Source organism: Acomys minous, assembly GCF_964271855.1.
Source record: "Acomys minous genome assembly, chromosome: 13".
Lineage (NCBI taxonomy): Eukaryota > Metazoa > Chordata > Mammalia > Rodentia > Muridae > Acomys > Acomys minous.
The window spans coordinates 2179008-2203961 of NC_140495.1; the positions used below are offsets into that span (position 1 = coordinate 2179008).

At 54.3% G+C, this 24954-nt stretch overlaps 2 protein-coding genes across 4 annotated transcripts in view; one reads left to right on the plus strand and one right to left on the minus strand.

Moving 5' to 3' along the window:
- The window catches only part of GASK1A (golgi associated kinase 1A), a 401830-nt gene that overhangs the window by 129602 nt on the left and 247274 nt on the right, over positions 1-24954 (minus strand). The gene's annotated exons all lie outside the window — the stretch shown is intronic.
- ANO10 (anoctamin 10) overlaps positions 1-24954 on the plus strand; it is a 134484-nt gene that overhangs the window by 80203 nt on the left and 29327 nt on the right. For all 3 annotated transcript variants that reach the window (XR_014773850.1, XM_084754207.1, XM_084754208.1), the window contains one exon: positions 24673-24789. Coding sequence is in view for 2 of the 3 variants with exons in the window: in XM_084754207.1 (XP_084610333.1) it covers positions 24673-24789 (117 nt within the window). In the remaining variant the exon portion in view is untranslated. The remainder of the gene's footprint in view (positions 1-24672; positions 24790-24954) is intronic.

Consider the following 24954-nt stretch of genomic DNA (forward strand, 5'->3'; position numbering starts at 1 on the left):
GGAAGAGCAGATGGGGGCAGCTGCAGGGAGGTGGGCGTGGGGGCACTCTGCTCTCCTGCCAGATTGTTTGTTCTCTATTTAAAAAAGATCAGGGATGGTGCTGTCAGTGGGAGGGAGAGGTGAGTGAGGAGAGGACAAAGTATGGCGTCAAGCACATGGGCAGCTTCATAGACCTGGGGAAGGTGGCACAGGGCAGGTCCTGGCCTCCTCAGGGCCTGAGTTTCCGTGCAGCTGTGGACATTGATTTCTGTCTTCATCTGCTGCAGGCCAGAGCAGTGTAACCGGCTGCAGCATTGCATGGCTTAACAGCATGAGCATGTCAAGAACCCTGACGGCAGAGGGGCTGCGCCCTCACAGGCACCCCGGGCCCTGAGCTGACGGCAGAGGGGCTGCGCCCTCACAGGCACCCCGGGCCCTGAGCTGACGGCAGAGGGGCTGCGCCCTCACAGGCACCCCGGGCCCTGAGCCACCATCTCTCTCAGGAAGGGTGTATTGAAGTTTCAGATCAAGAGTAGAAAAATAGAGATTTGAAAACCATATTTTGTTTCCTACACCTAGATTTTTAATTTTTTAACTATCTCGCCTCAAAATACAATATATTTTTGGAAAGTAAAGGGAAAGTGTTTATACCTAATGTCTTTTTTAATTGGATGCACTCTGCTGTTAGACAAATCTGGGGTTGATGTTTCTGTAAATAGGTTTCCAACTGGGGAAATGCATTTTTTTTAAGTACTTGCAGGTCATCCCAGTGGTGTTATGTAAGAGAATTCATTAGCACTTCCTTCTAAAAACACTTAATGAAAATTATTGTATAATCACAGTATGTCTGCTTAAAGATGAAACCTTAAAATTTTCCAGTCTTGACTTAGAGAGTAACTTAAGTTAATTAGCTTGCATATTTTTAGAGCAAACTTTTTTTTTCTGCAAAAATGTACAGAAAATGTGGTCAGCATGTGCTGCCCACACACAGAGCTGCCCTGTTGCTGCATCTTACACAGTGAGTGCTGTCTGCGTCAGCCCTGATAACCCCGCAGACAGCCTGTTATCAGCTAAGACCCGCTTTACACTGGAATCCATTTTCTGGGTCATATGTTCCCTGGATTTTGACAAACTAAGAATGCCAAATTCCACCATTACAGACACCCCAGAAAGCCACAGTCTTCTGTGGCTCCCCATTCATCCTGCCCTCCCTCTCCAGGGCCTCACAGCACCTGTCTTGTCACTGTCCCTGATGTGCGTGCGTGTAACCACAACACTGGAGCCATTGTAAAGATGCAGTGCAGTTTCTTTAACCTTTCACCTACGAGGAGGGTGGGTTTGTTTTTGTTTGTTTTGTGTATGTGTGGTTTCTCATTTGGTATCCGTAGATAAAGCTGCTATAAACTACAATTTAATTTGAAGTAATGTGGTTACAGTTGCTGCATCCCTTAGGATGAGAGCTGTTTATGTTTGGTAGCCCTCCACCGACTCATCGCTCATCTGTGCAGAAGAATATTTCTAGACAGCAACCGTTAGCCATAGAGCTCTTGGAGATTGTGCGTGGCCTTGGGGGTTAGGGAGGGGCGACAGACAGACAGACAGACATACCAACCGGTGTGTGAACGCCTGAAAGGACTTTCAGATACTGTAGTTGGTGGATGAATAGTAACAGTTCTTACCCAGTTGGGTGTCGCCTATGAAGTGATGCCCGCAGGCTCCTGTTTGAGTGCTTGGTCCACAGCAAACGGCACGAGTGTGAAGGCTGTGGAAACGTGAGTAAGTGGTGCTGTGCTGGGGGACGTAGATCACTAGGTGGGGGCTCCTGGGTGTGTCCTCTGGCTTCTGAGCTTGCTGTGCTGTGGCTGGAGCTGCTGCGCCATGAGAAGCCGGCTTTGATGGCTCAGCCTCCGATGTGTGAGACCGTAAACACGCCCTGGTGTAAACGGTCTGCCTCACAGCAGCAGAACGTACCTGACACTGACGACTGACCACAGGCCCCTGTGTGGCCCCTCAGCCTGTTTCCTGGGAGGATCTGGATGGCTTTGACAGCCTAGAATCCTGGGAGCAGCTGACTAGATACTTAGTGCAAGTTCAGAAAGCCAGACGTGGGTGGCGGCAGTGCAGACGCCCAGGACTGCACTCGGGGCTGCAGATGGATGCAGCCAGTGCTTTGGCAGGAATCTGTCTCCGCTGTGCCCCAAACCTTGGGGGGAGATGAGTTGGAATGTAATGGACTAGTTAATTTGGCAGAGGAAGTTTCACATCAGCAGATTCGGGCTGTGGTGTATATACCGCCAGCTGCTTTTAGCTGTACTCACTCCAGAACTCTAGAATCTTCCTCCTTTCCTATTAGCCTGTGTGCAGGTAAGCCAAGTGTCAGCACAGGTCCTCCGTGTAGCCACTGCCCCTCCGGGTACCCCACAGCCGTCCCTGGACCAGACCCTCCCCTCCTCCAGAGCACACTGCAGCAGGCCAGAGTCTGGATCAAAGATGGGCCCATAATAACTCACACAGAAGAAAGAGGATCCACTTCAAAGGTTTAGTTTGATGGGTATTGACAGGTGTGCACAGCCATGGCTGCAGACACACCGAGAACATTCCATCACTCCGGGATTTCCCACAGCCCCTCACAGTCTCAGCACGGGCTGTCACTGTCAGGTGATGTGTTCTGGGTTGGTTTGGTTTTAAGTGCAGCCCATGTTCTACAAATCTTACTAATGGAATGACAGCACATACAGCCTCTGTATCTGGTTTTTTCTTATTCATCATGAGGTTTTGTAATTCCACTATTGTCACTGTGTGTGTAGTTTGTTCTAACTGGTCTATGATGTTGTATGCATACACCATGGCTTTCTTACTTGTTCATCCATATGGAATCCCTCAGGTGTTCTGTCTTGTGCCGCCGCGGACGAGGCTGCAGAGAATAACCGCTCTGACCGTGCAGGTGCCTGCATCTCTGTTCTCTCGAGCAGGCACTTGCCAGACTGCTTCCCAGAGCGGCGTTAGCATTTGACACTTCCACCAACAGTCAAGAGCGCTATGCATTCTGAACCTTGCCAGCATATTTGCTCTTTGGTTTTTTTCCCTCTGTTTGGGTTTCAGCCTCTCCTGGGTGTGCGGTGATTGTCCTTGTGGCTTCAGTTGACGTTGTCTTGGTGACAAGCAGTGCTGCGTGTTTCTCCATCTTCTCACCAGCATTTTACATGCGTGAACACTGTCTTAAGGCATTCCTGCTGCCTTCGACTGTGCCTTCCAGACTTGAGGGGTTGGAGTCTCGTTCTTCTGTTAGTGTGGCCAGTGCCGAGGTAGACGTGGCGAGAATGTGGCACACGTGGCTGCGCTTCTCGCTGGCTCGCTGCTGTGTTTTAGTAAACCCTAGTTTGTCATTCTGTATATATGTGTTATTATTTTTACTACATCTTGTTTTAGAAATGTCTGATTATCCCACAGCCCCAAAGATTTTCTTCTAGTAGCCCCACAGTTATGGCACTTCTATTCAGAGCCATTTCCTGTTAACTTCTGCCATAGCTGGGCGGGGCTGGGCTGGGCTGGGCTGGGCTGTTTTACTGGTTATTTCACTAGAGTTGGTTGAAAAGGCCCTTTGTGCTCACTGACTCCTTGTCATCTCTTTTTCTGACTATGTTTTCTCTTTTAGTTTTTGTATGGTGCAGGTTTTTTTCCTGCATGATGTCTGTGTATTGTGTGCATACATGTCTGTGTACTGTGTGCATACACGCCTGTGTACTGTGTGCATACATGCCCGTGTACTGTGTGCATACATGCCCGTGTACTATGTGCACACATGCCCGTGTACTGTGTGCATACTTTCTGTTAGCTGTAGCTTGGTACTGGGGATCGAACCTGGGTCTGCAGAGAGCGCAGACAGTGCTCTGTCCACTGATCTTTCTAACATCCCCTATAGACTATTTGAGTCTGACTCTTACTTTCTAATTGACGTGGCGTTTGGTCTCTGTATTGAGGGTGTTGACTCTCCTACACTTTGTTGTTTTCTCCAGTGGTTTCCCTGGTCCAGATTCTCTGCATTCTTGTATGGATTTTAGAATAAATATACCTACTTTTGCCCACAGAACACTTTCAGGACAGCATTGGCTCAGCAGTTCCAATTGGAGATGATATTTTTAACAATTCTTTAAATCCAAGAAAATCTTGTCCCTCTTTTTATAAGGCTCTTTTATTTTCCACAGCAGTATTTTACATGTTTTATTTTGTTATGGTTGTGCATCTGTGCATGTGTGTGTGTGTGCGTGTGTGTGCATGTGTGTACATGTGTGTGTGTGTGTGTGTGCATGTGTGTGTGTACATGTGTGTGTGTGTGCGTGTGTGCGTGTATAGGAAAATGGAGGGAGAGGATGCATGTGGAGGGAGAGGACAGTTCTCAGGAGTCGACCGTCTCCTCCACAGATGAGCTCTGTGGCTCTCGCTCAAGTGGCCAGGCTTGCACGGCAGTGTGTCAAGCACCTTTACACACCCAGCCATTTCTTTGGCTTTAGTTTTTTCTACAGTATTTGTACTAAATTCACCAATTGTTCTAGTAGATGAGTATATATTAATTTTCAATTTTAATTGTTTGGCAGAAGCTTTTATTTTTGTCTTGACTCTGTGTTCCCCAACCCTGTTAGCTCTGCCTGACCATAGCCGAGTCATCTGCAGATAATTTCCCCTCCTTCCGGTTCTCTGGATATTTCCTTGGCTGGCTTCATGGCTGGAGCCTCTAGTGTGATGTTGATGCCTTTGTTTTGTTCCTGGTTGTAAAGCAAAAGCAGTGAAGGTTTTGTTGTTTAATATGATACTAAGCTATGGAGTTTTTGGTGGTGGTGGTGGTAATAGTTTATGTGTGTTGGGGGTGTATGCCTGTGTGTGTGTGTGTGTGTGTGTGTGTGTGTGTGTGTGTGTGTGTGTGTGTGTGCACTCACCTGTGCATGTGTCTGTGTGGGCACATCCTGCCATGTGTGTGCATGTGGAGGCCAGAAGTCAACACCAGGGGCCCTGCCTCTTTCATTCTCCGCCTGGGCCTGTGGGGCAGCGTCTCTCCCTGAGCCCCGAGCTCACTGCTTTAGCTAGACTGGCTGCTCAGCACGCCCAGGGTCTGTCCTGCACCCTGGATGCTGGAGTCATGGACATGCAGTGCCATGCAGTGCTGGGGACCTGAGCACGGGCCCTCGTGTCTCCTTTTCCTCCTCAGCTCCTATGGTTTCTCGTCTTTCCCCTGACACATGTTAAGTTGAAGAAATTTCCCTCTGTTTGTAGTTTGCGGAGAGTTTCCATCGTGAGTACGTATTCTGTGTCAAACTTTTCTACATATGTGAATGTAATAGGTCATTTGTCTCCTGAGAGCAATGTGTTGAATGACATTAGCTTTCTCTTGTAAAATGAGCTTTGCATTCCTGAGATCCACATCAGCGGGCCTAACGTGCATTTCAGTTGCTTTCAGGAGCCGCACCTGCAGAGTGCTAGTGCTAGTCTTCCCTGTAAGGGACCTCGTGTTGAGAGTTTCAGATCAGCATCACCACAGTCTGGGGATTTCTCTCCCTAAATAACAAAGGGCACAGGCAGCCTAGGGTTCTGTCACCTTCCTTCCATAGTGAGCGAGCTCAGAACAACGGACAGACCTCCTCCTTCTCCCATGTGCCCGTTCACCGTCTGTCACCAGCTCCTTGCCACTCAGTGACAGAAGACGCAAACCACTGATGATCATCCAAGGCCCCCAGACTTGCACTGGAGTAGGAACGGGGGCCCAGTGTGCTGGCTGATCAGGTCTTGAGCTCTGGACACCCCACTACCCAGTGTTTCAGCTGTTGTCCCCTCTGAACCCGTAAGGCCGTTTGCCGAATTGCTGGCACTGAGCCCCTTGAACTGTGTCATGAGCATGTGGCCCACAGGAAACACATCTGTCTCAGGGCGAGACACATGTCGGGCGTGTGACGAACATGGATCCCACAGGAAGCATGCATCTGTCCCACGATTAGAAATGTACATGATCCCGCAGCGAGAGCTCATCTGAATTAACTCAGACATGAATCTTTGTGTTGGGCTCAGCTCTGTCGGCTGCCGTTCTCTCCTTTTCTCTATGATCACGTTGCACCACTCATTTGATTCTCTCCCCGTTAGCTCATTTCGCTTTTGGCTGCTTACCCAAGTTCCCATTAAATGGTGTCCGCAAGTTGAGTAAATGATGGAGTAAACACATGTCGAGCTCACAGAGTGGTGACACCGAGCTGTGTGCCTTGTCACGGCATGTTACAAACGGTTCTGAACACGCTTACAAGTAACAAATGCTGGAAAGACGTGGCTCTTCTACGTCCCTCACAAGAGCGCTGTGTCTCCTGCTCCTGCCACCCCTCAGGCGCGCTGACCCAGCTGGCCCTGCTCCGCTACGCACGATGAGGCGTCTTTGCCCATTTTTCATTCATTCCCACTTTTGTAGTCCTCTCCCTGTCTGGGCGCCCACACTAGTGCATATAGTGCGCATCCTTCTCTCGTCTCCCGCGCATTTATGTGAGTTGTTCTGTGGAGACAGGGACGGCTGGGGATACGCAGTCACAGTTGGGCCTCTGAACAGCTCGTTCTTCCCTCAGCATCATGTGTGTTGTGTGCACATCACAGTGTAAATCCAGTTTGTTGACTCTGCATTGCACATTTCTCTCTTAGTGCTCTACAGTTTCCACCCTTTTTGCATCTGGACACAGCCCTGTGCTGCACTTCTTGTGCCTGTGAGCAGACTTTTAGCATCTTTGAGGTAAACCTCTGTGTGCTATGAAACTTTTGGAGCCTAAAATACTCATGTTTTATCTAAAAGAAGGCATCAGCAGTGTGGTAGAGATTGCCATTAATCACACACCCGCGTCTGCGGTCTGTTCTACAGTGTCCTTTCCCTTCGCCTGGTGGCTTCCCTGCACCTGCTGAGCACCAGGATGCCAGGGAGTGAGGCAGCTCAGTTACCTGAGGAGCAGGCAGAGTGATGCACACTCACCTCTGGTTGGCACACAGCAGGTTCTTGCGTGGTTTGAAGATGTTAGCTACACCCCTTGCTTTTCCTCACTCAGGGTCAGAGTGAGCATCTCCTTGTTGTGCACTCACCTGAGAACAGCAGTGCGTGGAGGACATGGGCAAGCACACACTGCCTGGAGGACACGGGTGAGCACACACAGGCAAGCACACACAGGCGAGCACACATGCCTCATGTGCTGCAGGGTATTGTGACTCTTGTGGCTTTTATGTCAGGACCTAAGGTCAGTATGGGATACAGAAATGAATAAATGAGCATCTATGTAGCGGATGCCCAGTGTTGCCCTGCAGACGCTCACAGGCTGGGCGCAGGAAGCCGTTCAATCAGTCCATCGCTCACCTTGCAAGCACACTGACCTGAATCAATCCCTGTAGCTCATGTGGAAGAGCCAGGTGTGTTCATACCATCGCAGCAGTGGTGAGGTGGCGACAGGCAGATCATTGGAGCTCTCTTGTCAGCCATCCTGGCCTCCTTGGCAAGCTCCAGGCCAGTGATCTATACTGTCTCAAAAAAGAAAGGTGGACAGAGTGTAAGGAAGACACTGAGCTTATCTTTCACTTGACAAACACACAAGTATATACATGACACACATGTGCACACACATATACATTAGCACACACATGAGCATACACATGTGCACACAAGCAAGCTCACACATGCACAAACACACATGCACACACAGCAAGCAAGCTCACACATGCATTCCCTCACACAGAAACTCAGGAGGTTTTTTCTCTCTCTCCCTCTCTTTTTTTTTTTCAGCACTTGGGTTCAAATGCAGGGCCTCATCCATGTTGAACAGCGCTCTAAGCTGTGTCTCTGGCCTACTTTCTCTTTTCATTTATAAACAGGCCTGAGTTCTAGGGTGCTATTGAAGGACATAAACATTAATTCCAATAGTATTTGTCTTCAAAAAAAAATAGATGACAGGCAAACACAGAGATTTTATAGATGACCACACACTGCAGAAATGACAGACACATGAGGAAAAGAAGCTTCACAGATTTGCAGTGTCCTGTGGGAAGGAAGGCCTGAGCGTAGGTGCCATGGGAAGGACTGAGCGTAGGTCCTGTTGTACCCAAACTTGCACTGTCCTGTGGTCAGTGGCCACTGTCCCCTTGGTGTCACTCAGAGGGCTTCAGAGAAGCCCAGGGAGAGGAGGGGCTGTGGACACCCTCCGCAGCCTTTGGAACCCTTCAGCTCCAACAGCCGACAGCTGCATTCCTCCACAGCAGTAGAGGTGCAGCCTGGCGTGTGGGAGGCTGTGCCTCTGCTTTCTCCCCGCATCCTTCCCTGAGCTTCCAGGACGCTGTGTGTGTGATGGGAGTAAAGGGGGATGATGCCCCAAGGAAGACACCTGGGAAAGAGGAGGATGCAGGAGTCGTGGGACAGACAGGCATGAACACATAGACTGGTCCACACCACCCCGAAACAAGGAAGGAGGAGAAAGGCCATGTGTCGCCCCCTCAGCACACAGGAAGTTTGGTATGACAAGTTATCCCCAACAGATTTGCTAAACAAACAATTTTCATGGTTACAACTTGTAAATGAGAAAGAAAAACAAAAACTAGAAAAATAAAAAAGGGAGTCAGCCGGTCAAAGAGTCATCTGGGGGTACAGAGGTGCTGTCACCCATGAACAAAGGCTGACACAAGGGCTAGGACACCACAGGTGGCAACCCTGCCATTACACTGCCAGAGCCTTGTGGTACTCAGTGTGCCATTGGGCCAAGCTACATCTACTTCCCAAAAAATATATCTGCCTGTGGATTCCATACCTCAGTAATGCCACAGGCTGGGGAGAGCCATCTGCCCATGGATGAGATGCACAGAATCCAGGCTTTAACACCATTTCCAATCAGGCGAAGCCTCAGCCTTTGGTCCCCTTGCCTTGCTGTGGAGCTGCCCACTCATGGGGCCCAGCAGCACCCCACCTGTCCTTGTGACTGACCTTTCCAGTGCTGTAAATGTGTATTCCTAGAGGGATTCGGTTACCAGTAAATGCGGTACACCTCAGGATTCTGGGCGCGTGGCCTCCTCATCACTTCGCTCCCCACCCTACAGAACATCGCAGCACAGCTATTGACACACACAACACCCCATAATAAGACAATCTTCCCACAGACTCTGTGCGCACCCATCCCCCACCGGACCTGGCCTGGAAGCTGCAGTGAGCAGGAAGTGGCTCTGGGTGTCACTTAGGCTGCTTAGGAAGAGCTCTGAGCTAGCACAGCAGGGGCAGGGCCATCACTCAGAGCCCAGAGAAATGAGCCAGGTTGTTCTAATTGGCATCCCCACCCTGAGCTGCTGTTGAATGCACTGGGTGGGAGCAGAGAGCCAGGAGAGGGCTCTGGTGTTCGATGGTAGCCCTCCTGCGCGCCCACCCCTGCTTCAGTGCCCAGCTAAGCTGCCACGCCCAGCTCTTCACTCACTCACTTCCCTTGGGAAATAGTCCAAATAGCTGTTTAGAGACCCTGGCAGCCTGGGATGGCAGGGAGTCCCCATCACTGCCTGTGCCTGCCTGGTGTGTCAGGAGCAGAGAGCTTAGAGAGCTGGGAGGGGGGGGGGGCTACAGGAGCTGCCCTCCCCCTTCCCCCCTGCCCCTCTGCCCCTCCCTTGCCCCCAGCCCTTGGCCTCTGGCCCCTGGCCCCTGCCCTGCCCCTTGGTGCCAACAGCATCCATGAAGATTCCTTTTAAACTTGAAAGAAGCTGCTGGCATGGTGGCACACACCTTTAATCCCAGCACACTGGAGACAGATAGACAGGTCGCTGTGAGTTCGAGGCCAGCCTGGTCTACAAAGTAAGTCCAGGACAGCCAAGGCTACACAGAGAAACGGTTAGGATTCGTCCCCTGTCTGTCTACCTGTGATAACATCGCCTACCTGCCACTGAGCGTGGCCCTCCCCAGGGTATAAAAGGACAGACCACCTTGTCCCGCACTTTCTCCCTCTTATCTCTTTCCTCTCTTTCTCTCTCATTCCTCTTCCTCTGTCTCTGTCTCACTGTCTCTGGGCCACCCCTCCCCCTTTCCTTCTCTCCCCATGCTCATACAATAAATATCTTATTTTTTAAAATTTAAAAGAAACTCTGTCTTGAAAAAAAAACAAAACAAAAAACCAAACAAAACCAAACAAACAAAAAACCCAAAACTTCAAAGAAGCCTCTGTTCATTATCTCATAGGAACAAAGACAAACTGTGCCGTGGTTCATAGGGCGGCCTTCCCTGTGTGGTGGTTTGTAGGGCGGCCTTCCCTGTGCGGTGGTTCGTAGGGCGGCCTTCCCTGTTCCGTGGTTTGTAGGGCGGTCTTCCCTGTGCCGTGGTTCATAGGGTGGCCTTCCCTGTGTGGTGGTTTGTAGGGCGGCCTTCCCTGTGCCGTGGTTCATAGGGCGGCCTTCCCTGTGCCGTGGTTTGTAGGGCAGCCTTCCCTGTGCCGTGGTTTGTAGGGCGGCCTCCCCTGTGTGGTGGTTTGTAGGGTGGCCTTCCCTGTGCCGTGGTTTGTAGGGTGGCCTTCCCTGTGCCGTGGTTTGCCGGGCGGCCTTCCCTGTGCCGTGGTTCATAGGGCGGCCTTCCCTGTGTGGTGGTTTGTAGGGCGGCCTTCCCTGTGTGGTGGTTTGTAGGGCGGCCTTCCCTGTGCCGTGGTTTGGAGGGCGGCCTTCCCTGTGTGGTGGTTTGTAGGGCGGCCTTCCCTGTGCCGTGGTTTGTAGGGCAGCCTTCCCTGTGCCGTGGTTTGTAGGGCGGCCTCCCCTGTGTGGTGGTTTGTAGGGTGGCCTTCCCTGTGCCGTGGTTTGTAGGGTGGCCTTCCCTGTGCCGTGGTTTGTAGGGCGGCCTTCCCTGTGCGGTGGTTCGTAGGGCGGCCTTCCCTGTTCCGTGGTTTGTAGGGCAGCCTTCCCTGTGCCGTGGTTTGTAGGGCGGCCTCCCCTGTGTGGTGGTTTGTAGGGTGGCCTTCCCTGTGCCGTGGTTTGTAGGGTGGCCTTCCCTGTGCCGTGGTTTGCCGGGCGGCCTTCCCTGTGCCGTGGTTCATAGGGCGGCCTTCCCTGTGCCGTGGTTCATAGGGCGGCCTTCCCTGTGTGGTGGTTTGTAGGGCGGCCTTCCCTGTGTGGTGGTTTGTAGGGCGGCCTTCCCTGTGCCGTGGTTTGGAGGGCGGCCTTCCCTGTGTGGTGGTTTGTAGGGCGGCCTTCCCTGTGCCGTGGTTTGGAGGGCGGCCTTCCCTGTGTGGTGGTTTGTAGGGCGGCCTTCCCTGTGCCGTGGTTTGTAGGGCGGCCTTCCCTGTGCCGTGGTTTGTAGGGTGGCCTTCCCTGTGTGGTGGTTTGTAGGGCGGCCTTCCCTGTGCCGTGGTTTGGAGGGCGGCCTTCCCTGTGCCGTGGTTTGGAGGGCGGCCTTCCCTGTGCCATGGTTTGGAGGGTGGCCTTCCCTGTGCCATGGTTTGTAGGGCGGCCTTCCCTGTGCCGTGGTTTGTAGGGCGGCCTTCCCTGTGCCATGGTTTGGAGGGCGGCCTTCCCTATGCCGTGGTTTGTAGGGCGGCCTTCCCTGTGTGGTGGTTTGTAGGGCGGCCTTCCCTGTGCCGTGGTTTGGAGGGCGGCCTTCCCTGGGAAGATATGAACAAGTATCTTTCTGCTCACCCAAGGGTGCCAGCAACAGGCCAAAGTAGCAGTTCCACTCAAGTTTAGTTAGGTAAGTCAGTGTGTTTACTGAGTAACTTATCGGCCGTAAGTGAGGAGTATGGGTGGAGGCGCAGAGGAGTGGGATTTAGAAGAGAAAGCCGGTTAAGAGCATTTGCTTCTCCTGCAGGGGGCCTGGGTTTAGTTCTCAGACCTGTACAGTAGCTCACAACCATCTGTAACTGCAGTTCAGGGCATCTGGTTGGAGGAGGGCGCCAGGTCTACTTACGGCACACATAACACTTACACATATAAAATAAATCTAAAGAAATTAAAAATAAAAACGTGGGAATAAGTACAAAACATTACCAATGGATAAAGGAAAAAGTAACCTGTTTTTGTTGTTGTTGGTTGTGTTTTCAAGCCTTTTCCATGAATTGTTTCTACAAACTAGCATTTGTCCAGTAATCTTTTTGGCGATCAAAGGTGTTTATTTTGTGTTGGACTGAGGCTGCTGTGCACCCAGCAAGCCCTGCAGGAGTCACGTTTCTTTCCCTGGTCCTCGGGAATTCAGTTCTGATTTGCACTTTGTTTCAGAAGCCAGGGGGCTGGGCTCAAGCCCCTGGGAAAGCACAGCTGCTGCTCCCTGGCGCACCAACACTTTCTAGTTTTCACAAAATAAAGGGCTGCACTCGCTGGGCACCTGCAGGCGACTCCCAGCGCTCCCCATCCCCGCAGTGACCAGAGGCACCTGCCGGCTGATGGTCAGTAGAGGTCACTGGAGGTGTTGATTCCCTGGGGTCCTACGTTTTCCTGTGACCTCTTGCTTACTGCAAACTGCTGTGTTGAGCCAACTTGTTTATTAGCTTGAAAATTCCCACTGACCCCTCGCACACTCTCTTTTCTGTTCTCCTTTATTTAGTTTACGGTTTTGTGAGTTTTACCTTTAAGAAAGTGTTGCTGCAGTCTGGTGTGGGCCTCCCAAAGCAGGAAGATCATGAGCCAGAGAGGCCAGCCTGGCTGTGCATGCACAGCACCACAGTAAGGGGCATTGCTGACCAGAGCGCCTCCCTCCCTGCACATGCTCCCTCCAGCCAACTCTTCATGTGGGCGTGGCCTGCGTTTCTCCTCAAATATGTGTCCTGTTCTTGTCAGCGCTTCCCCTGAGTGGATAAGCCAGAACACCTGTGGTGCCCATGTACTAAGCGACTGGGTGAGGAAGTGGGGCTAGAGGCCAGCGAAGCCGAGTGGCCAGCCAGGCGGCCACACCCCAGAGCTGTTCCACTCTTGGATTTCAGGCTGTAAATTGTTTCCTGGGCAAACGAGCTGTCTTGCTCAGGTAAGGCAAGGGGCTTGGCAGAGCATAGCCCTCCTTTAGAGTTTAGTAAATGTCTTCCTTTATAAAAGTGATGCAAGTCTGTTGTTAAAGTCTAAGAATGGGCTGGAGGATGGCTTTACGTCCTTACAGAAGCCCTCACCTGAGAAGCCAGGCCTGTGAGGAGCTTGTTTCACTTTATTTTTTAAACTGACTGCCACCAAGATTCCACAGGGCCAAGCAAGGGTGCAGGTGTGTTAGGACACGTGTGTTAGGACAGGTGTGTTAGGACAGGTGTGTTAGGACAGGTGTGTTAGGACAGGCACAGCGGGCCAGGGTGGAGGCGATTCAGCTGCAAACCGTGAAGCGTCCTCTCCAGCCACTTACTTGTTTCTCGTGTGATGCATTTGATGCTGAGATCATCTTATTCAGAATCTATCTCTGTGCACAACAGGACGGTGGTGCCCCTGTGCCTCTCCTCACTGCTGCTTCGTCCTTTGTAGACCATAGCCGGAGTCTTTACTCATCTGCTGCACACAACAGCATATGAGCAGTGCTGACTCAGGCTCTGTTTGCCTGAGCACCTGCCAGTGTTGACCTTCGTGGCCACAGTCAATGTCACTGGTCCTCCACTCCTAGGTCACTCCAGATCACTGCTAATGTGGGGTCGGCCTGGGGGCTGCTGATTCCTAGGTCTTCTGGCTACAGCATCCTCAAGTCTAGCACTGTGTTTACTCCACCTTCTCCCACTCGTGTGTCCCCATCATCTCCCACTCCTGTGTCCCATCATCTCCCACTCGTGTGTCCCATCATCTCCCACTCCTGTGTCCCCATCGTCTCCCACTCCTGTGTCCCCATCATCTCCCACTCCTGTGTCCCCATCGTCTCCCACTCCTGTGTCCCCATCGTCTCCCACTCCTGTGTCCCCATCATCTCCCACTCCTGTGTCCCCATCGTCTCCCACTCCTGTGTCCCCATCATCTCCCACTCGTGTGTCCCATCATCTCCCACTCCTGTGTCTCCATCATCTCCCACTCCTGTGTCCCCATCATCTCCCTCTCCTGTGTCCCATCATCTCCCACTCCTGTGTCCCATCGTCTCCCACTCCTGTGTCCCCATCATCTCCCACTCCTGTGTCCCCATCATCTCCCACTCCTGTGTCCCATCATCTCCCACTCGTGTGTCCCCATCATCTCCCACTCCTGTGTCCCCATCATCTCCCACTCCTGTGTCCCCATCATCTCCCACTCCTGTGTCCCCATCATCTCCCACTCCTGTGTCCCCATCATCTCCCACTCTTGTGTCCCCATCATCTCCCACTCCTGTGTCCCCATCATCTCCCACTCCTGTGTCCCCATCATCTCCCACTCCTGTGTCCCATCATCTCCCACTCCTGTGTCCCATCATCTCCCACTCCTGTGTCCCCATCATCTCCCACTCCTGTGTCCCCATCGTCTCCCACTCCTGTGTCCCCATCATCTCCCACTCGTGTGTCCCATCATCTCCCACTCCTGTGTCTCCATCATCTCCCACTCCTGTGTCCCCATCATCTCCCTCTCCTGTGTCCCATCATCTCCCACTCCTGTGTCCCATCGTCTCCCACTCCTGTGTCCCCATCATCTCCCACTCCTGTGTCCCCATCATCTCCCACTCCTGTGTCCCCATCATCTCCCTCTCCTGTGTCCCATCATCTCCCACTCCTGTGTCCCATCATCTCCCACTCCTGTGTCCCATCATCTCCCACTCCTGTGTCCCCATCATCTCCCACTCCTGCGTCCCCATCACCTCCCACTCCTGTGTCCCCATCATCTCCCACTCCTGTGTCCCCATCATCTCCCACTCGTGTGTCCCCATCATCTCCCACTCCTGTGTCCACATCATCTCCCACTCCTGTGTCCCCATCATCTCCCACTCGTGTGTCCCATCATCTCCCACTCGTGTGTCCCATCATCTCCCACTCCTGTGTCCCATCACCTCCCACTCCTGTGTCCCCATCATCTCCCACTCGTGTGTCCCCATCATCTCCCACTCCTGTGTCCCCATCATCTCCCACTCCTGTGTCTCCATCATCTCCCACTCGTGTGTCCCATCATCTCCCACTCGTGTGTCCCATCATCTCCCACTCCTGTGTCCCCATCATCTCCCACTCCTGTGTCCCCATCATCTCCCACTCCTGTGTCCCATCACCTCCCACTCCTGTGTCCCCATCATCTCCCACTCGTGTGTCCCCATCATCTCCCACTCCTGTGTCCCCATCATCTCCCACTCCTGTGTCCCCATCATCTCCCACTCGTGTGTCCCATCATCTCCCACTCGTGTGTCCCATCATCTCCCACTCCTGTGTCCCCATCATCTCCCACTCCTGTGTCCCCATCATCTCCCACTCGTGTGTCCCATCATCTCCCACTCCTGTGTCCCCATCATCTCCCACTCCTGTGTCCCCATCATCTCCCACTCCTGTGTCCCCATCATCTCCCACTCCTGTGTCCCCATCATCTCCCACTCCTGTGTCCCCATCATCTCCCACTCCTGTGTCCCCATCATCTCCCACTCCTGTGTCCCATCATCTCCCACTCCTGTGTCCCATCATCTCCCACTCCTGTGTCCCATCATCTCCCACTCCTGTGTCCCATCATCTCCCACTCCTGTGTCCCCATCATCTCCCACTCCTGTGTCCCCATCATCTCCCACTCGTGTGTCCCATCATCTCCCACTCGTGTGTCCCATCATCTCCCACTCGTGTGTCCCCATCATCTCCCACTCGTGTGTCCCATCATCTCCCACTCGTGTGTCCCATCATCTCCCACTCCTGTGTCCCCATCATCTCCCACTCCTGTGTCCCATCATCTCCCACTCCTGTGTCCCCATCATCTCCCACTCCTGTGTCCCCATCATCTCCCACTCCTGTGTCCCATCATCTCCCACTCCTGTGTCCCATCATCTCCCACTCCTGTGTCCCATCACCTCCCACTCCTGTGTCCCATCACCTCCCACTCCTGTGTCCCATCACCTCCCACTCCTGTGTCCCCATCATCTCCCACTCCTGTGTCCCCATCATCTCCCACTCCTGTGTCCCCATCATCTCCCACTCCTGTGTCCCATCATCTCCCACTCCTGTGTCCCCATCATCTCCCACTCGTGTGTCCCATCATCTCCCACTCCTGTGTCCCATCATCTCCCACTCCTGTGTCCCATCATCTCCCACTCCTGTGTCCCATCATCTCCCACTCCTGTGTCCCCATCATCTCCCACTCCTGTGTCCCCATCATCTCCCACTCCTGTGTCCCCATTATCTCCCACTCCTGTGTCCCATCATCTCCCACTCCTGTGTCCCATCATCTCCCACTCCTGTGTCCCCATCATCTCCCACTCCTGTGTCCCCATCATCTCCCACTCCTGTGTCCCCATCATCTCCCACTCCTGTGTCCCCATCATCTCCCACTCCTGTGTCCCATCATCTCCCACTCCTGTGTCCCATCATCTCCCACTCCTGTGTCCCATCATCTCCCACTCCTGTGTCCCCATCATCTCCCACTCCTGTGTCCCCATCATCTCCCACTCGTGTGTCCCATCATCTCCCACTCCTGTGTCCCCATCATCTCCCACTCCTGTGTCCCCATCATCTCCCACTCCTGTGTCCCATCATCTCCCACTCCTGTGTCCCATCATCTCCCACTCCTGTGTCCCATCATCTCCCACTCCTGTGTCCCCATCATCTCCCACTCGTGTGTCCCATCATCTCCCACTCGTGTGTCCCATCATCTCCCACTCGTGTGTCCCATCATCTCCCACTCGTGTGTCCCATCATCTCCCACTCGTGTGTCCCCATCATCTCCCACTCGTGTGTCCCATCATCTCCCACTCGTGTGTCCCATCATCTCCCACTCCTGTGTCCCATCATCTCCCACTCCTGTGTCCCCATCATCTCCCACTCCTGTGTCCCCATCATCTCCCACTCGTGTGTCCCATCATCTCCCACTCGTGTGTCCCATCATCTCCCACTCGTGTGTCCCCATCATCTCCCACTCGTGTGTCCCATCATCTCCCACTCGTGTGTCCCCATCATCTCCCACTCGTGTGTCCCATCATCTCCCACTCGTGTGTCCCCATCATCTCCCACTCCTGTGTCCCCATCATCTCCCACTCCTGTGTCCCATCATCTCCCACTCCTGTGTCCCCATCATCTCCCACTCCTGTGTCCCCATCATCTCCCACTCCTGTGTGCCCCATCATCTCCCACTCGTGTGTCCCATCATCTCCCACTCCTGTGTCCCATCATCTCCCACTCCTGTGTCCCATCATCTCCCACTCCTGTGTCCCCATCATCTCCCACTCCTGTGTCCCATCACCTCCCACTCCTGTGTCCCCATCATCTCCCACTCCTGTGTCCCCATCATCTCCCACTCCTGTGTCCCATCATCTCCCACTCCTGTGTCCCATCATCTCCCACTCCTGTGTCCCCATCATCTCCCACTCCTGTGTCCCCATCATCTCCCACTCCTGTGTCCCATCACCTCCCACTCCTGTGTCCCATCACCCCCCACTCCTGTGTCCCCATCATCTCCCACTCCTGTGTCCCCATCATCTCCCACTCCTGTGTCCCATCATCTCCCACTCCTGTGTCCCCATCATCTCCCACTCCTGTGTCCCATCACCTCCCACTCCTGTGTCCCCATCATCTCCCACTCCTGTGTCCCCATCATCTCCCACTCCTGTGTCCCCATCATCTCCCACTCCTGTGTCCCATCATCTCCCACTCCTGTGTCCCATCATCTCCCACTCCTGTGTCCCCATCATCTCCCACTCCTGTGTCCCCATCATCTCCCACTCCTGTGTCCCCATCACCTCCCACTCCTGTGTCCCATCATCTCCCACTCCTGTGTCCCCATCATCTCCCACTCCTGTGTCCCATCACCTCCCACTCGTGTGTCCCCATCATCTCCCACTCCTGTGTCCCATCATCTCCCGCTCCTGTGTCCCATCATCTCCCACCATCTCCCACTCGTGTGTCCCATCATCTCCCACTCGTGTGTCCCATCATCTCCCACTCCTGTGTCCCATCATCTCCCACTCCTGTGTCCCCATCATCTCCCTCTCCTGTGTCCCCATCATCTCCCACTCCTGTGTCCCATCATCTCCCACTCGTGTGTCCCCATCATCTCCCACTCCTGTGTCCCATCATCTCCCACTCCTGTGTCCCCATCATCTCCCACTCCTGTGTCCCCATCATCTCCCACTCCTGTGTCCCCATCATCTCCCACTCGTGTGTCCCCATCACCTCCCACTCCTGTGTCCCATCACCTCCCACTCCTGTGTCCCATCACCTCCCCCTCCTGTGTCCCCATCATCTCCCACTCCTGTGTCCCCATCACCTCCCACTCCTGTGTCCCCATCATCTCCCACTCGTGTGTCCCATCATCTCCCACTCCTGTGTCCCCATCATCTCCCACTCCTGTGTCCCCATCATCTCCCACTCCTGTGTCCCCATCATCTCCCACTACTGTGTCCCCATCATCTCCCACTCCTGTGTCCCATCATCTCCCACTCCTGTGTCCCATCACCTCCCACTCCTGTGTCCCCATCATCTCCCACTCCTGTGTCCCATCACCTCCCACTCCTGTGTCCCATCACCTCCCACTCCTGTGTCCCCATCATCTCCCACTCCTGTGTCCCCATCATCTCCCACTCCTGTGTCCCCATCATCTCCCACTCCTGTGTCCCCATCATCTCCCTCTCCTGTGTCCCCATCATCTCCCACTCGTGTGTCCCATCATCTCCCACTCCTGTGTCCCCATCATCTCCCACTCCTGTGTCCCCATCATCTCCCACTCCTGTGTCCCCATCATCTCCCACTCCTGTGTCCCCATCATCTCCCACTCCTGTGCCCCATCACCTCCCACTCCTGTGTCCCCATCACCTCCCCCTCCTGTGTCCCATCATCTCCCACTCCTGTGTCCCATCGTCTCCCACTCCTGTGTCCCATCATCTCCCACTCGTGTGTCCCCATCATCTCCCACTCCTGTGTCCCCATCACCTCCCCCTCCTGTGTCCCATCATCTCCCACTCCTGTGTCCCCATCATCTCCCACTCCTGTGTCCCCATCATCTCCCACTCCTGTGTCCCCATCATCTCCCACTCCTGTGTCCCCATCCCCTCCCACTCCTGTGTCCCCATCATCTCCCACTCCTGTGTCCCCATCATCTCCCACTCCTGTGTCCCATCATCTCCCACTCGTGTGTCCCCATCATCTCCCACTCCTGTGTCCCCATCATCTCCCACTCCTGTGTCCCCATCATCTCCCACTCCTGTGTCCCATCATCTCCCACTCCTGTGTCCCATCGTCTCCCACTCCTGTGTCCCCATCACCTCCCCCTCCTGTGTCCCCATCATCTCCCACTCCTGTGTCCCATCATCTCCCACTCCTGTGTCCCATCATCTCCCACTCGTGTGTCCCATCATCTCCCACTCCTGTGTCCCATCATCTCCCGCTCCTGTGTCCCATCACCTCCCACTCCTGTGTCCCCATCATCTCCCACTCCTGTGTCCCCATCATCTCCCACTCCTGTGTCCCCATCATCTCCCACTCGTGTGTCCCCATCATCTCCCGCTCCTGTGTCCCATCACCTCCCACTCCTGTGTCCCCATCATCTCCCACTCCTGTGTCCCCATCACCTCCCCCTCCTGTGTCCCATCATCTCCCACTCTTGTGTCCCCATCATCTCCCACTCCTGTGTCCCCATCATCTCCCACTCCTGTGTCCCCATCATCTCCCACTCCTGTGTCCCCATCATCTCCCACTCGTGTGTCCCCATCATCTCCCACTCCTGTGTCCCATCATCTCCCACTCCTGTGTCCCATCATCTCCCACTCCTGTGTCCCCATCATCTCCCGCTCCTGTGTCCCATCACCTCCCACTCCTGTGTCCCCATCATCTCCCACTCCTGTGTCCCCATCATCTCCCGCTCCTGTGTCCCATCACCTCCCACTCCTGTGTCCCATCACCTCCCACTCCTGTGTCCCCATCATCTCCCACTCGTGTGTCCCCATCATCTCCCACTCCTGTGTCCCCATCATCTCCCACTCCTGTGTCCCCATCACCTCCCCCTCCTGTGTCCCATCATCTCCCACTCCTGTGTCCCATCATCTCCCACTCCTGTGTCCCATCATCTCCCACTCCTGTGTCCCCATCATCTCCCACTCCTGTGTCCCATCATCTCCCACTCTTGTGTCCCCATCATCTCCCACTCCTGTGTCCCATCGTCTCCCACTCCTGTGTCCCATCATCTCCCACTCCTGTGTCCCCATCATCTCCCACTCGTGTGTCCCATCATCTCCCACTCCTGTGTCCCCATCATCTCCCGCTCCTGTGTCCCATCACCTCCCACTCCTGTGTCCCCATCATCTCCCACTCCTGTGTCCCCATCATCTCCCACTCGTGTGTCCCCATCATCTCCCGCTCCTGTGTCCCATCACCTCCCACTCCTGTGTCCCCATCATCTCCCACTCCTGTGTCCCCATCATCTCCCACTCCTGTGTCCCCATCACCTCCCCCTCCTGTGTCCCATCATCTCCCACTCGTGTGTCCCCATCATCTCCCACTCCTGTGTCCCCATCATCTCCCACTCCTGTGTCCCATCATCTCCCACTCCTGTGTCCCATCATCTCCCACTCCTGTGTCCCCATCATCTCCCACTCCTGTGTCCCCATCATCTCCCACTCCTGTGTCCCATCATCTCCCACTCCTGTGTCCCATCGTCTCCCACTCCTGTGTTTCCATCACCTCCCCCTCCTGTGTCCCCATCATCTCCCACTCCTGTGTCCCATCATCTCCCACTCCTGTGTCCCATCATCTCCCACTCGTGTGTCCCATCATCTCCCACTCCTGTGTCCCATCACCTCCCGCTCCTGTGTCCCATCACCTCCCACTCCTGTGTCCCCATCATCTCCCACTCCTGTGTCCCCATCATCTCCCACTCCTGTGTCCCCATCATCTCCCACTCGTGTGTCCCCATCATCTCCCGCTCCTGTGTCCCATCACCTCCCACTCCTGTGTCCCCATCATCTCCCACTCCTGTGTCCCCATCACCTCCCCCTCCTGTGTCCCATCATCTCCCACTCTTGTGTCCCCATCATCTCCCACTCCTGTGTCCCCATCATCTCCCACTCCTGTGTCCCCATCATCTCCCACTCCTGTGTCCCCATCATCTCCCACTCGTGTGTCCCCATCATCTCCCACTCCTGTGTCCCATCATCTCCCACTCCTGTGTCCCATCATCTCCCACTCCTGTGTCCCCATCATCTCCCGCTCCTGTGTCCCATCACCTCCCACTCCTGTGTCCCCATCATCTCCCACTCCTGTGTCCCCATCATCTCCCACTCGTGTGTCCCCATCATCTCCCGCTCCTGTGTCCCATCACCTCCCACTCCTGTGTCCCCATCATCTCCCACTCCTGTGTCCCCATCATCTCCCACTCCTGTGTCCCCATCACCTCCCCCTCCTGTGTCCCATCACCTCCCACTCGTGTGTCCCCATCATCTCCCACTCCTGTGTCCCCATCATCTCCCACTCCTGTGTCCCCATCACCTCCCCCTCCTGTGTCCCATCATCTCCCACTCCTGTGTCCCATCATCTCCCACTCCTGTGTCCCATCATCTCCCACTCCTGTGTCCCCATCATCTCCCACTCCTGTGTCCCATCATCTCCCACTCTTGTGTCCCCATCATCTCCCACTCCTGTGTCCCATCGTCTCCCACTCCTGTGTCCCATCATCTCCCACTCCTGTGTCCCCATCATCTCCCACTCGTGTGTCCCATCATCTCCCACTCCTGTGTCCCCATCATCTCCCGCTCCTGTGTCCCATCACCTCCCACTCCTGTGTCCCCATCATCTCCCACTCCTGTGTCCCCATCATCTCCCACTCGTGTGTCCCCATCATCTCCCGCTCCTGTGTCCCATCACCTCCCACTCCTGTGTCCCCATCATCTCCCACTCCTGTGTCCCCATCATCTCCCACTCCTGTGTCCCCATCACCTCCCCCTCCTGTGTCCCATCATCTCCCACTCGTGTGTCCCCATCATCTCCCACTCCTGTGTCCCCATCATCTCCCACTCCTGTGTCCCCATCACCTCCCCCTCCTGTGTCCCATCATCTCCCACTCCTGTGTCCCATCATCTCCCACTCCTGTGTCCCCATCATCTCCCACTCCTGTGTCCCCATCATCTCCCACTCCTGTGTCCCATCATCTCCCACTCCTGTGTCCCATCGTCTCCCACTCCTGTGTCCCCATCACCTCCCCCTCCTGTGTCCCCATCATCTCCCACTCCTGTGTCCCATCATCTCCCACTCCTGTGTCCCATCATCTCCCACTCGTGTGTCCCATCATCTCCCACTCCTGTGTCCCATCATCTCCCGCTCCTGTGTCCCATCACCTCCCACTCCTGTGTCCCCATCATCTCCCACTCCTGTGTCCCCATCATCTCCCACTCCTGTGTCCCCATCATCTCCCACTCGTGTGTCCCCATCATCTCCCGCTCCTGTGTCCCATCACCTCCCACTCCTGTGTCCCCATCATCTCCCACTCCTGTGTCCCCATCACCTCCCCCTCCTGTGTCCCATCATCTCCCACTCTTGTGTCCCCATCATCTCCCACTCCTGTGTCCCCATCATCTCCCACTCCTGTGTCCCCATCATCTCCCACTCCTGTGTCCCCATCATCTCCCACTCGTGTGTCCCCATCATCTCCCACTCCTGTGTCCCATCATCTCCCACTCCTGTGTCCCATCATCTCCCACTCCTGTGTCCCCATCATCTCCCGCTCCTGTGTCCCATCACCTCCCACTCCTGTGTCCCCATCATCTCCCACTCCTGTGTCCCCATCATCTCCCACTCGTGTGTCCCCATCATCTCCCGCTCCTGTGTCCCATCACCTCCCACTCCTGTGTCCCCATCATCTCCCACTCCTGTGTCCCCATCATCTCCCACTCCTGTGTCCCCATCACCTCCCCCTCCTGTGTCCCATCATCTCCCACTCGTGTGTCCCCATCATCTCCCACTCCTGTGTCCCCATCATCTCCCACTCCTGTGTTCCCATCACCTCCCCCTCCTGTGTCCCATCATCTCCCACTCCTGTGTCCCATCATCTCCCACTCCTGTGTCCCATCATCTCCCACTCCTGTGTCCCCATCATCTCCCACTCCTGTGTCCCATCATCTCCCACTCTTGTGTCCCCATCATCTCCCACTCCTGTGTCCCATCATCTCCCACTCCTGTGTCCCCATCATCTCCCACTCCTGTGTCCCCATCATCTCCCACTCGTGTGTCCCCATCATCTCCCGCTCCTGTGTCCCATCACCTCCCACTCCTGTGTCCCCATCATCTCCCACTCCTGTGTCCCCATCATCTCCCACTCCTGTGTCCCCATCACCTCCCCCTCCTGTGTCCCATCATCTCCCACTCGTGTGTCCCCATCATCTCCCACTCCTGTGTCCCCATCATCTCCCACTCCTGTGTCCCCATCACCTCCCCCTCCTGTGTCCCATCATCTCCCACTCCTGTGTCCCATCATCTCCCACTCCTGTGTCCCATCATCTCCCACTCCTGTGTCCCCATCATCTCCCACTCCTGTGTCCCCATCATCTCCCACTCCTGTGTCCCCATCATCTCCCACTCGTGTGTCCCCATCATCTCCCACTCCTGTGTCCCATCATCTCCCACTCCTGTGTCCCATCATCTCCCACTCCTGTGTCCCCATCATCTCCCACTCCTGTGTCCCCATCATCTCCCACTCGTGTGTCCCCATCATCTCCCACTCGTGTGTCCCATCATCTCCCACTCCTGTGTCCCATCATCTCCCACTCCTGTGTCCCCATCATCTCCCACTCCTGTGTCCCATCATCTCCCACTCCTGTGTCCCATCATCTCCCACTCGTGTGTCCCCATCATCTCCCACTCCTGTGTCCCCATCATCTCCCACTCCTGTGTCCCCATCATCTCCCACTCCTGTGCCCCTGTGGAATAAACTTTACTTTTATACAAAACACCAAGAGTGGCACATAGTATCAATTTATGATAAAAACTTATTTAAAAAGCATAACGCTAGATGGGGAATTAAAAGGACCCATAGGGTCCTAGAAACCTACAAGAAGAACATTGTGATGGGTGGATCGGGGCCCGGGGGGTTCTGCTCAAACTATTGCACTAGCAAGGACAATACAAGTAGTAAACATCGAACCCGTACTCTGATCTAGCCAATGGACAGGACACTCTCCACAGTTATGTGGAAAGTGGGGACTGACTCTGACATGAACTCTGGTGCTCCATATTTGACCACCTCCCCTTGGTGGGGTGGCCTGATGGCACTCAAAGGATAAAGAGGCTGCCAAGATGAGACTTGATAGCCTATGACCATAAAGTGGGGGAGGAGGTTCCCCTCGGTCATAGACCTAGGGGAGGGCAATAGGATGAAAGCAGGAGGGAGGGAGGAATGGGAGGATATAAGTGATGGGATAACAATCGAGTTGTAATCTGAATAAATTAATAAAATTAAAATAAAAAAAGAAAAGAAAAATCATAAAGCAAAGTAAGGCAGTAACAGTTGGATGGACCACACCATAGTGGGATGGTCTTTGATATGTCAGAGCCCCTAGTTCAGGAGTCACTAAAGTCCACAGAAAGGGTGTGAGGCCCTTTGGGACCTAACTTTTCTGCTAGCAGCAGTGGGTGGAAGTGTCAGCGTGATGTCTTTGTTTTGCAGCATGCACTCTTGGCCTTGAAGTTCATCCTTGCGTTTGCCATCCCTGATAAGCCCCGGCACATCCAGATGAAGCTGGACAGATTGGAATTCGAGTCTTTGGAGGCACTGAAGCAGCAGGTAAGAGCCGTGTGTCGCAAACGCGGCGGGACTCTGTCTCTCTAATGCAGGAGCGCCTTAGCATGGGGTGGTCAGTTAAGTACACACAGAGGACTCAGTGGAGGATGGGATGGCCCAACCCGGATCCTTGATATCAGCCCGGCAAGGCTAAGCAAGGAGCAACAG